The 14,181-nt window shown below is 43.8% G+C and overlaps 1 protein-coding gene across 1 annotated transcript in view; it reads left to right on the plus strand.

Moving 5' to 3' along the window:
* The window catches only part of fat4 (FAT atypical cadherin 4), a 380,125-nt gene that overhangs the window by 331,006 nt on the left and 34,938 nt on the right, over positions 1 to 14,181 (plus strand). The window contains exon 13 of the mRNA XM_067993487.1: positions 13,342 to 13,427. Within this exon, the coding sequence (XP_067849588.1) occupies positions 13,342 to 13,427 (86 nt within the window). The remainder of the gene's footprint in view (positions 1 to 13,341; positions 13,428 to 14,181) is intronic.

Here is a 14,181-nt window from a genome sequence, read left to right on the forward strand (position 1 = left end):
GGAAAGTTACTACGCTGGTGGAACAACATTCCTGCCAACCATGGGTGGTCTGCTAGGGCTCCCATTGGGCATTGAGCATGACTGGGAGCATGCAGCAAGGCCACACCCAGCAGGCCAAGCTGCGAGGAGACAGAGGACGAGGAGGCGCAAGGCACTGAGCAAGAGGCCCTACCCAGTGAGAGCCTTCCGGGATCAATTCTCTTACCTCAACATGACCAAGGAGGATTGCATCCAATGCCTGAGGTTCACCAAGGAAGCCGTGACCGAGATCTGTCAACTGGTGCAGCCACAACTGCAGCCTCAGAGCAGGGTGAGGACAGCATTGCCTGTGGCTGTGAAGGTCACTGTGGCACTGAATTTCTACGGCTCAGGAGCATTTCAGGCCTCTGCTGGCGACATGTGCAACTTCTCACAGTATGCAGTGCATTGCTGCATAGGGGAGGTCACAGATGCACTGTACCAGATGAGGAACAGGTTCATCACCTTCGCTCTCAACAGAGACAGTCAGAACGAGCGAGCACGGTGGTTTGCCCACATTGCTGGCTTCCCCGTGGTGCAGGATGCCATGGACTGCATACATATTGCCCTGCGTGCCCCGCACATCAACTCTGCTGTCTTCGTCAACTGAAAGGGCTTCCACTCCCTCAACGTGCAGCTGGTGTGCGACCACACGCATCGCATCTTGGCGGTCGATGCCCGCTACCCTGGAAGTAGTCACGATGCCTTTGTCATGCAGCAGTCCAACGTGCCAGCTATCTTTCATCCGACTCGGCAAGTCAAAGGCTGGCTACTGGGCGACAAGGGCTATCCCCTCACACCGTGGCTATAACACCATTCAGGAATCCACACACACGTGCACAGCAGGCCTATAATGAGTGCCATGCTGCCACACGCAACATCGTGGAACACACCATAGGCCTCCTCAAACAACGCTTCCGCTGCCTAGACTGGTCTGGAGGAGCCCTGCAGTACTCCCCTGAGCGGGTGGTCTGCTGCATGCTTCATAACCTCGCCATCATGAGGGACCAGCCTTTGCCACCAATGACTGCAGAAGATCCTGAGCCAGAGGTGGAGGAGGAGGCTGAGGAGGAAGAGGCGGAGGAGCAGGAGGGGGAAGAGGCTGAGAAGGAGCAGGAGGAGGGGGTGGAGCCGGAAGAGGAGGTGGAGGAAGACGCAAGGTTGCAGCAGAAACCACTTGTCTGCAAGGGCTGTGCGTGCTCACCTGATCCGTGCCCGCTATCAATAATTGGAACTACATCCCCCAACTCACCAACAGTCCTACATTCCCCACCTTTCCCCACCCACGTGACAATCAAATCGCCCTCCATCAGATTACACATAGGTGTGCCTCTCAACTCATTGCATGAATAAAAACCACCACCAAATGTAAAATCAAACTCTCATTTGTGGATTAATAAATGAAAATATGCAAACATAACAGAACTATTCACCCTTGTGCAATCCCTTAGTACCTGTTGTCCGTGTGCCTTTACCTGTCCTAGTGCTCCTACGAGGTGCTTCCCCAGTGGCTGGAGCATGGGTGGTGGAAGGCTGCTGGCTTTCAATGGAGGAACGTCCAGATGGCCTTGGAGGATGACCTCGAGCAGCTCTGGGCCTGGAGGGCCCGGCTTCAGACTCCACCATCTCAGCATGGGCTGCAGCAGTCTGGCCTGGCTGGCCGACAGGCAACAACAAGGGCACTGGCGGAGTGGCAGGGGTGGGAGTAGGAATGCTGTCGTCCTGAGAGAGGACAGCAGGTCCGACTGCCATGACGCCACTGCCACTCTCCCGGGGCGGCGCCTCAGCACTCCTGGTGATCAGCTGGAGAACGGATTGCTGCAGTGCTGTGACGCCCTCGAAGCCCCGTTGCACAGTGGTCCCCAGACCCACGATAGCAACAGTCTGAGCTTCCAAGGCAGCAGTCTGAGCTGCAAATGCAGCAGTCAGACCTTGGATGGCAGATGTTTGTGCTGCAATAGATGCTGTGACATCAGTCATCAAACGTTGCATCATGGTGGGTTCCACAGGTGCGCTGATGGAGGTGACCACCCGTTCCATGCTGGAAAGGATTGGCTCCAAGCTCTGCGCAAAGCCCTGCGCCAAGTTGGAGCTGGACTGCTCCATGCCCCTTCTCATTATGCGCAGGCTTTCCAGTGCCCCAAGCATTTGTTGGTGTACACCCATCAGCCGTCTTCTGTAGCCTGGCCCATCGAAGTCCTCATCTGACTCCTCTACAGCAGAACTAGTGAGTGACCTCGCCCTCCGGCGAGTTGGCTCCTATGGTAACTGTTCCCTCTGCCCCGGCTCCTGCGCACTCGAGCTCGGTGTCTCACCACGTGCCGATCCCTCCTCTAACCTAACCTCTAAAGGGCGCGCAGTGTCAGTTTCTGAGCTGGTGGAAGCAAGTGTCAAGATCGAGTGACGGTGCGGCTTCAGTCTTCTCCCCTCCTCCTCCTCCTCCTCCTCGGGTGCCGCCACATGTTCTTGGATATCTGCAATGACAAAGGGAAACAGGTTGAGTTGTGGAGTGGTGAGAGGAGCAAGTAAGAGGTGCGTGCTGGCAACGTGTGCAGCACGTGAGTCAGAAAAGATTATGGGAGGAGAGAGATGTGGAAAAGGAGAAGGATCATTAGATATGCAGAGACCCCCTTGACCGGGACCTCCAGCGCGGCACGTTGTAATGGCTGCAGCGACGGCCCGTCCAATGATCCGAAGCACCGTCTCCTCTAGCGGGGTGATGACGTGTAGACGTGCCCGTCCAGCCTCAGGTCCCTCCTGCTGGCGGGTGTTATATGCCACCTTTACCTGCAAGACAGAGGACAGTGTGTCACTGAGTGTCCTGCAATGTGTGTGGGTGATGTGCCTGTCATGGTTGAATAGCTGCCAGTTTGTGTGGCCTGCAAGTGTGGTATTATGTGCGTTGCGCATTGCGTATGGATGGCAGTGTTTGTTGGTGGATGACGGGAGGTGTTGTGCATGGAGTATTGGTGCAGTTGGTAGGATGTGCCACTTGACACTTTCATTCACTCACCTAGACCACTCGTATCAAATCATTAAATTTCTTGCAACACTGCACTCACGTATGTGGTGCAATGCTCCTCACATTCACCTCCTGTGTCACAGCCTGACAATGCCTACGCAGCTGTAGTCTAGACGGTCTCGGCCACCCTGCGGGTACATGGCTGCCTCCTCTGGTCCACACTTTCCACCAGGGCCTCCAGAGCATCGTCGGAGAATCTTGGTGCCCGCTGTCTTGCTGGTGCAGCTACTTGTGATGCCATTCTCCCTTCCCCTGCTTGGCTGTGTATCTGCCATTGGAAATGTGCCTTCACCTTTAAGTAGTGCAGGCAGCTGATGACGTGCGCTGTCCACACCCCATTTCCAACTTTCTCATTCTCCTTGCAGCCTCTCAGCAGCGAGGGCTGCGCTTGCTGCACGGAAATTTCAAGGTAAGTAGCAGGCAGCACGAAGTTCACGTGCTGCCTGCGTAGGGTCCGTTGGGCACGGGGTTCGCTACCATCGCCCAAAACGGACCCTTATTCAATTTTTCCCCCCAGATTCCTTGTTTAACCTTTAGGCCGTCTTTGTCCAGCTGACCTATCCACCATTTTCTCTTCTTTCCCATTCTCTATTTGTCCTGTTTCTATTTAATTTTAATTTTTCTACCTAATCTAACATCTACTTTTCCTAACTTAAACCTTAAACATGAGAGTTTCTGCTTACCTCGTTTCTTTTGTTGTTGACTCCTAGGGGTAGAAATTGGTCATCATTGCAGATGGAAAACGGGGGCAAAATTTTGCAGGGCTATGTCCAGAGCGACCACCTAAATTAAGCATTAGGCCCCTTGAATATGCTAAGCCTAACACCTGTTTTAGGATTCCTCTGAGAAATTGGGCTGCCCTGAGTGGAGCAGCTGCCAGGCCTGTTTCGCTCAGGTTTTCCTGGCTTGGATGCAGCCTAGGAAAAGATAAGTTTTAATATACTTTTTGAGAATTCATGTGGAGCCAGGAGGAGCAAGAGTGCTCCTGCCGGATCTATAGCACTCCTGCTGGCTGCTCCCGATATCTATCCCCGCCTCCGGTACTTACCTGAGGGCCATTGCCGGTGAGGCAGGCGGCCTAAAATTTGATCCTGCACAAGGGTGAGCTGCCAGGCGACAGGTGCCAGCAACTCACTCAGATTATTTAGATAAGGCCCAAGGCCCAGTTTGGGCCCAGAAACTGGATGCCAACTAATTACTACTTCCTTCTGTCCATTTTGGAGATGGTTGCAAATTTAGAAAAATTGGGTGTAAATTGCTTTAAAGGCTGATGTTTCAGCCAAATCACACATCATAGATGGCTAAATGAATCTTTGATTCATTTTTATCCCTCACACAGGGTCAAACACTCAAACCCAACAAGTGTACTCACTGATTGACTGACAGGTCAATAAACTTGCACACTGCACACAAATGGGCACTGCCTTAACCAAAACCCTATGCCAAATCTTTTTTTATTTGGAGAGGGACAATTACAATGTTTTCATAATGACGTCATGTGAAACAACATGATGATGCATTTTGACACAATTTACATTGTCACATTGTGTGTTTACAAAGAAAGGAAAGAACATCTGCCAAACACTTCATCACGAAGATGGTGACCCGTTAAGTTTCCATTTAATAGTTTGATGTGCCTGACCTAAGTTTGATTCTGCTAGCTAGGACATTTTGTCTGATTAGGCTCCTGTGAAGCGCCTTGGGACATTTTCCTACATTAAAGCCGCTATATAAAGAGAATTTGTTTCTGAGATGCATATACACATGCATTTTTGTCAGTTTTCATTTGGCCAACCAGTCTGACATGCTGTGGGATAGATGTGATTTTAGTAGTCTTAGGAGATAATTTCCTGAATCCCTCAACACCATTTTGGAATACAATTTTGAAGCAGTTGAGAAAGAGCCTTTTGGTTAGGTTTATCAGCCATGTGTGTCTTCAGTGTGCAGACATATAGGAAATATATCGCCCAGATGTCACACAGTTTATAGTAAAACCACAGAATTTCAATGCTTTCATTTGGGAATTTTCATGGAAAGATGGGAAAACCATTAAACTGTCAATTTTGAAAAATGAGTGAGTTACAGCATACCAAGGCATCAAAAGAGCCAAGGCGAAGGGGCTTCAGTACATACTGTGCTCAGATCCCACCACAGCAAGCAGAGCTGTGTGTACAGTAAGTGGAATTATGATCACAGGTGAATTCTTTCGCAGATAGCTCTCAACAAGTAATGCAAATGTTCTGTTGGGTGCTGCCACAGTCAGTACAATTCTCTATTCTGTAGTCAGATCATTTATTTTGGAGGGCAGTAAACATGCATGTTCATGCTCCCCGTTAACAGAGTTATTTAAATATGCTGTATTCTATGTGCATAGCGACCATTAATCTGAGTTGCACCAATGATGGAGAGCGCCCAGAACTGTCCAATCCTCCAACTGTTTGTTTCTATTGGCTGACTCTTAAATATCCACCTTTTGTTTAAAATTCAGCCCCATTTCTAGAGCACACAGTTTTAATCTGAGTTTTTAGACCTGTGTATACTCAATGCCCACAGATGACTGAGGTACTGGGGGTTTGATGTACACTGCCTTACATATTTTATGATGTTTATTCAGAAACTTTGTAGGATGACAAAGCAAGCCCCAACCATTACCCTGTACTTGGGCAAATTGGGGGTAACAATGTGGAATAATTGTGTTCCACAGAAGAAAATCTTGAACTATCCAAGTACATTTCTGCACACCATAGAAAATTTAGTCCACAATACTGAAAATCAGTAATGGGATTAGATGGCACAGTGGATTAACATACTGTTCTTTCACTGCTGGCATCTAAGTTTGTATCCAATTCTGAGAGATAAAAGGAAAGTATCCAACCTCAGGTACTCATGTGAGCAATGGAAAGGAAAGTGTGTAGTTATCTTCGTACCTGATGAAGTCCTAGTCCATTCAAAGCAGGTTGACTACGGAACAAGTCTGATGGTCTGAAAGGCCTTTACTTGTTTTATGTTCTCTTATGTTCTTTGCAGGCTGAAATTGCCACAGGAATGAGTTACTCTCCAGTTTTGATGAGCTGTGAAATAAAACAACTCATTAACTTTCAAGTAGCACAGCTGTATTTACACCTCCTGCTCCAGCTTATTCTTTATCTTTCCTTTTCTCTTTGTTTGTGGTCGGTTACTCCATAGCCCTCACCAAATAGCTCTTTGTCCACAACCAATGTGCATTTTGTTCCTTTGCAAGATTAATTTTCTCTGATTAACATTCAAGTAATGGTTCTTCACAGATGAAGTTATTTTAGCCAAATTTCACAAAAATCCGACTCACATGCATCATGCAAATTTAAGAATGTTTTTCTGCATTGGTTCAGGCATTATTTTCAATTGCATATTGAATTTTGTGTTCAGTTTAGATGTGAAAAATCTGTAGGAAAGCCCAGAAATGTGATAGGATATGTAAGAAAGGCAAATATCACAAGGAACATTAAACAATGATAATCAATCAATTTCTTTACAAAATAAAATGTCAGCCACAGAATTTCAGGTGTTTTTTAAAGCACTATCAAGTTAAGCAAAAGATTGAAAACAGAGCATGCCTGGCTAGTGATGACTAAAGCTTCTTGCGAGTATGGTTTGAAGTATTTACATCCATGTTTTAAACAAAATCCTAAATTCCCCAACTGAATAATGTCAGGTGTTAGACTGATTATCACACAATTGTAAACTTATACCTCTTAACCACTTTCAGATGCTGTAGACTTCTAGCATCACTCTTTCCCCTTTTTTACCCATCTTTATAATACAATATAACTATAACATTGATAACATTTGTAGAATGCAATTGAATTAATAATTGATTTACAGAACGTGGCATATAATTCCTCCTGAAACTAGCGCATTAATTATATAGACATTTGTTCTTACAGTTTCAACTTCAATGTCCTGCCTTTCGTGGGGGAAAAAGGCACCACAACATCGTCAGCAGAACAATACATAAACAAAAAGTGAAGTGGCTAGATAAGAGGCAATTGGAACAGTGGCTGAATATTCACAGAAACACACATACAAAAATGGGTTTCAGCATTTGAATGAGTATAAAAAGAAGTGTCACCATAGTAAAATGCATTGCAAATCCATGTTTTCTAAACAGAGTGGGGGAGCAGTGCAACAAAGATATAATAAACACAACAATACCTGGTGCTACAAATTTTGTTTTAATCTTATTTATCAATGCAGAATGAAAACCTAAAAAACATATTGCAGCAGAAATAGCATATACTGTGATACAAACTTGCTAAAGCATTGTGCTATCATGACGGTATGGTTTTCTGGACAAGCAGGTTGAGGAACTGAGACCACGTGAAAACTCTAAGATTTTAATAAGAGCTTTTCACAAGAGTAAATGCAATAATTCTGAGCCAAGGCAAGTTATGAAAGGACAAATTAATTGGAATTTTTTGAGGATATGACAATGTATGAGAGTAATGAGCTGGATGTTTTACGAACATACGAATTAAGAGCAGGAGGAGGCCATTTGGCCCCTCGAGCCTGCTCTGCCATTTGATAAGATCTTGGCTGATCTGATTGTGACCTCAACCCTACTTTCCCGTCTACCTACTATAACCTTTGACTCCCTCGTTAATCAGGAATCTATCTAACTCAGCCTTAAAAATATTCAATGATCCTGCCTCCACCGCTCTCTGGGGAAGGGAGTTCCGCAGACTCACGACCCTCTGAAAGAAAAAATTTCTCCTCATCTCCGTCTTAAATGGGAGACCCATTATTTTTAAACTGTGTCCCCTAGTTCTAATCTCTCCCACAAGGGGAAACATCCTCTCAGCATCTACCCCTTCAAGTCCCCTCAGGATCTTATGTTTCAATAAGATTTGATAAGTTTTATATCTTGACTTTTAGAAAGCATTTGATGAAAAGTCATATGGTTATGACTAAATAAAGTGGCTACATAATGAGAAACGAAGCAAATGATCGAAGGTATTCATTCTAATTGCACAGTTCTGATTACCAGAGTATCTCAGAGATCATTGCTGGGACTTCTACCATATTAAAGGTAGAGTGACTCTGTTTGTAGATGGTATCAAATTGTGTAGGAAACAGGGTATTCAGAGAAAAGGGCTAAAATTCAAAGAGATTGATAGAGACAATAACTGGGCAGATGAATTGCAAATTGAGTATTGAGAAATGTAAGGTAATACATACTAATGCTACAAATATGACATATAATTACAAAGTGGAGGTATATTATTAAATAAGGTAGGTCAAGATATATGTGTAGCTGTAACAGTCAATGAAACATGGAAAGTATCTTCACACTGCAGAGTAGCAGTTGCATGGATGAATATCCTGTTACGTGTATAAATATGTCTATCGCTTAAAGGGGTAATTTTGTGAGGCTCTGCCCCCAGCAGTGTGGGTGAGATATAGGGTTGTGACACTAGGCTGATTCAGCAACCTGCATTCTGCTGTATTGAGGTTTCATGCTGGAAGTTAGTCTTGCAAATGTATCCCTTATATAAGTCCAATGCAGTGTTGCTGACACTTGCGAAAGCAATGAGGAGATAACATATGAGCCTTGAAAATATGGTGCATGATTTTCAAATGCAGATGCTTTTAAGACTTTCAAGCGAAAGTCCTTTTTTTTCCATTATTTTAATTGTGGTGCTCGCCCATTTACTTTTGGCTTAACGCCTCTATTAAAATTACAGAAAAAGGAATGTCATGCTCATGCGTTAAAGATTCATATTCTAATAGTGAACATTCTGATTTCAAAGTCATGGATTCTTGTGTCCAGGATAGTCACAACACTTACTGAAAGATATACAGACAGTGAAAGGGTTCAAAGGGGGGTAATGAAGATGGTCCAGGTTTCAGACCCTTGAGCTATGAAGAGAACGTTACAAGTTTAGATCTATTCACTTTGGGTAAAGAAGGTCTGTAAAACAATAAAGAGAATCAATAATGTGGATGTAGAGAGATTGTTTTGTGCAAATCTGGAATAGGAGAAACAAAGGGCATGATTATAAACTAAAGATGCAATGAATTAATTTCTACTTAAGGATACTTTCACACTTAGAATCATCGACTTGTGGAATAGTTTGATATTCACTCTAATAAACATTAATCTAGTTGATGCATTCAAAAGGGAACTGGATCAATTTATAAGTCAGCGATGAATGCAGTTATATAAGTGTGGGGAGGGAAAAAGAAAAGTTGGCTAGGAAATGTGAGCTGGATGACAAACTGAACTAAATGGGTTGAATGGCCTTTTTTCACCTTGACTTGCTTATCTCAAATATGGTGAAACCACAATTTAACTGAAAATCCTTCCATTTATGCCAGTCCTCCTCACTCCCCTTCTCCAAAAAAAAACTGGTCAACTGAACCAACCATTTTTTATTCATAGCTTTTCTACTGCATAAACCTTGCCTCATAATTTACCAAATACCTCACCAATAATCTATTCTTCAAATGCCAGACTAAATTTCAGTTGATTATGCCACTGGATTTATCTACGTGGTTTTGAAAGCTTACTCTCGTATATTTAGCAGAAAGCACATAGAAAGAGACTTGAAGAGACAAATGTAGAAAAAGGTAATGAACCTTCACAGCTAAACTTGACTTTAAAATGCTGAAACCCTGAATCAGTAACAAGCAGTCACTCAAGGTGACATTAACATCGCTCCATCTTAGTTACAGAACACTAATAAGTTCCTGTGCTGAAACAAATAAAAGAAATTCAGAGTGTAAAAAAGAGTTACAATAATAGAATGTCTGTTATTCAGTATGCAGACTTGTTTGAGCTAACAAAATATGTCAGCACATGCTATGTAATGGGAAATAAATTGTAGAGATTGCACAGGGAACTTAAACAGTTCTCTTTTATAAGTGCTGAGAGAAATCAGCTTTAAGCATAGAAAATTCTCGAAATCTATCTATTTATAACATAAAACTGTCATGTTAATAGTTTTCACTGTTTATGCAGTTCTTTAAATGCTAAACAAACACAACTAAAATCCTCAATCGTAGACCAGTTTCTTGAAGCAAAGACCAGCTGATTTCAATTAATCTTCAGCACACACAATGTGCTTTACCAGAACGGGATAGGCTGCTTCGATTGAACCAGATGACCCTTTTTCTTTATAGTCAGTAGGTCTCAAATGTGCAGTGTTTGGAATCAGTTTTATTTTCAAATAATGATGTATTTATTGGCAAAAGGGAACTATCCCTATTTCTCAATCAGAGGATGATATTATTTAACAATGTTGCAACGTGGAGTCAATTCGGCACCAACTCTCGTAGTCATTTAAAGACACTGCAAAAGTAATCAGGATATAAGTGTCAAAAAACAATTTTAATTTAAAAATGGTACAGCTGCAGTGACAAATCCAGTGTTTTTGGAAGTATTGTGTGTACTGCAGTATAAAATAATAAATACTACGCGAGTTAGAGTTTCATTTAGGGACATATAGAAACTATTCAAGTTATACTTTCTCAGTGTGATATCACTAGTTCCCATCCCAGCTGAATTACAATCTCTTCTCACCATTCATTATTTTATAAATAATATATAAACACAAATGTTGTAATATGTTTAATTTTAGTATTTTAAAAAATGTATGTATAAATCAGTTATAAAGGTAAATGGGTCTTTCTTTTACATGTTTTTTACAACTCATAAGATTTAGAATAGCTATGGAAAAGGACATGGACCATTCTAAAGTAAAAATACTTAATTGGAGGAGGGCCAATTTCAATGGGATAAGAACAGATCTGGCCCGGGTAAATTGGAATGAAAGATTGGCAGGCAAAACTGTAACTGAACAGTGGGCGGCCTTTAAAGAGAAGATGGTTCGGGTACAGTCTAGGCACATTCCCGTGAGGCAGAAAGGTAGAGCAACTAAAGCTAGAGCTCCCTGGATGACAAAATAGATAGTGAGTAAGATGAAACAGAAAAAAGGGGCATATGACAGATGTCAGGTTAATAACACAAGTGAAAACTAGGCAGAATATAGAAAGTTCAGAGGGGAAGTGAAAAAGGAAATAAGAGGGGCAAAGAGAGAGTATGAGAATAGACTGGCGGCCAACATAAAAGGGAATCCAAAAGTCTTCTACAGGCATGTAAACAGTAAACGGGTAGTAAGAGGAGGGATGGGGCCGATCATGGACCATAAAGATCTACTTATGGAGGCAGAGGGGATGGCCGAGGTACTAAATGAGTACTTTGCACCTGTCTTTACCAAGGAAGAAGATGCTGCCACAGTCTCAGTAAAGGAAGATATAGCTGAGATACTGGATGGGCTAAAAATTGAGTAAGAAGAGGTACTTGAAAGGCTAGCTGTACTTAAAGTAGATAAGTCACCCTGTCCAGATGTGATGCATCCTAGGTTGCTGAGGGAAGGGTGGAAATTGCGGAGGTACTGGCCATAATCTTCCAAACATCCGTAGATACGGGGGTGGTGCCAGACGACTGCAGAATTGCAAATGTTACACCCTTGTTCAAAAAAGGGTGTAAGGATAAACGCAGCTACTTTAGGCCAGTCAATTTAACCTCAGTGATGGGGAATCTTTTAAAAATGATAGTCCGGGACAGAATTAACAGTCAATTGGACGAGTGTGGATTGATTAGGAAAAGCCAGCACGGATTTGTAAAAGGCAAATCATGTTTAACTAACCTGATAGAGTTTTTTGATGAGGTAACAGAGAGGGTAGATGAGGGCAATGCAATTGATGTGGTGTATATGGACTTTCAAAAGGCGTTTGATAAAGTGCCGCATGGTAGGCTTGTCATCAAGATTGCAGCCCATGGAATAAAGGGGTCAGTAGCAACATGGATACAGAATTGGCTAAGGTACAGGAAACAGAGAGTAGTGGTGAACGGTTGTTTTTCGGACTGGAAGGAAGTGTACAGTGGTGTTCCCCAGGGGTCGGTGCTGGGACCGCTGCTTTTCTTGATATATATTAATGACTTGGACTTGGGTGTACAGGGCACAATTTCCAAATCTGCAGATGACACAAAACTTGGAAGGGTAGCAACAGTGAGGAGGATAGCGATAGACTTCAAGAGGATATAGACAGGCTGGTAGCATGGGCGGACACATGGCAGATGAAATTTAACGCAGAAAAATGCAAAGTGATACATTTTGGTGGGAAGAACGAGGAGAGGCAATATAAACTATAGGACACAACTCTAACAGGGGTACAGGAACAGAGAGATCTGGGGGTATATGTGCACAAATCTTTGAAGGTGGCAGGGCGGGTTGAGAAAGTGGTTAAAAAAAAGCATATAGGGATCCTGGGCTTTATAAATAGAAGCAAAGAGTACAAAAGTATGGAAGTCATGATGAACCTTTATAAAACACTGGTTGGGCCACAACTGGAGTATTGTGTCCAGTTCTGGGCACCGCACTTTTAGGAAAGATGTGAAGGCCTTAGAGAGGGTGCAGAAGAGATTTACTAGAATGATTCTAGGGATGAGGGACTTTAGTTACGTGGATAGACTGGTGAAGCTGGGGTTCTTCTCCTTGGAACATAGACTGTTGCGAGGAGATTTGATAGATGTATTCAAAATCATGAAGGGTCTAGACAGAGTAAATAGAGAGAAACTGTTCCCATTGGCGGAAGGGTCAAGAACCAGAGGACATAGATTTAAGGTGATTGGCAAAAGAACCAAAGGTGACATGAGGAAAAACCTTTTTACACAGTGAGTGACTAGGATCTGAAATGCACTGCCCAAGGGGGTGGTGGAGGCAGATTCAATCATGGCCTTCAAAAGGGAACTGGATATGTACTTGAAAGGAAAAAATTTGCAGGGCTACGGGGATAGGGCGGGGGTGTGAGACTAGCTGGATTGCTCTTGCATAGAGCCGGCGCACTCGATGGGCCAAATGGCCTCCTTCCGTGCTGTGCCTTTCAATGATTCTATTTAATTGTTGATATGTAACTATGTGTAATGATTTGATTTAATGAAATTGGTCTTTACCAGTAGTGCGCAATGGGCTTATAGCAAATCAGCAATCCGTTTTAAAGCATGCACAATTTTCATTGTGTGCAGTGTAAAACGGGCTGCCAATTTGCGATGAGCCCGTTTTGCACTACTGGCATGGACCAATTTCACCCCCACTGTTTCAAATTTTCCATGCACAATTAGTTAGAAATTTTATGAGAACTGAAAGCAGTTTAGGCTTGTTTGCATTGCAATGCTGTTGACTGAATGGCCTGTGTGGGAAATGGTTAAGAATATTGTCAGGGTACATTAAGCTAAACTACATGGTATTTTTCTTGACTAGGTGGCATCTCTCACAGTGGACTCATGTTCTGAAGATCAGGAAGCCAGTTACTGCACAGCTACCAGCTTGACATCAGCAACTGATTGGTAAGAATTCCTCTATCAGCCCCTTGCAAAGATCAGATCATTCTTCTTGTCATAACACAAGATAAGGTTGCAGTGACCTAGTAGCTAGCCATATAATCACTATGCTCTCAATGTTACTTACAAAACTTCTATTCCCATCCAGTATTGGCACATAAAAAGTAGCTACTGTATCTGGAATAGAGATATTGGCCTTGATTTTTACAGGAGGGGGTGGCGGGAAGGGTGCAGAGGAGCCCAGTAGCAGGTGACGAACCCGGCGAGGTCGGGGATGTGGAGGCCCTGCAGTTAAGTTTTGAATAAATATCTGCAGAGTCCCACCTGATAACTGACCAGATTGACTACCTGGCCGGCGGTCAGGAGTGAGAATCTGGCAGCAGGAGGCCGCAGCCGGGGATCCGTGGGAACGGTCCACGGCAGTTATTGGGTAAAGGCGATACCCTCGCATCACGGTGGGAGGCGCAGGCTGTGGTTTCCTCTTGATTCAAGATCGGGGCAATGCCGGGGTTTCCTCTTGATTGAAGAAGGGGGAATGCCGGGATTTCCGCTTCATGAGAAATCGTGGGGATGCCGGTGCTGGGGATTCCCCGAAGATCGGGGGAATGCTGAGGCCGGGAAGGCCCATGGATGCCTTGAGGGGCCTGGGGGGAGCACTCCTGCTCAGGACTCTCCCTGCATGGACCTAAAAATTACGTTGTGGTGCTGATGACATCATCGGGCCGCACCTTTTAAATATTAAGTAGGTCCCTGCCTGCTT

Source organism: Heptranchias perlo, chromosome 1 (genome assembly GCF_035084215.1).
Source record: "Heptranchias perlo isolate sHepPer1 chromosome 1, sHepPer1.hap1, whole genome shotgun sequence".
Taxonomy (NCBI): domain Eukaryota; kingdom Metazoa; phylum Chordata; class Chondrichthyes; order Hexanchiformes; family Hexanchidae; genus Heptranchias; species Heptranchias perlo.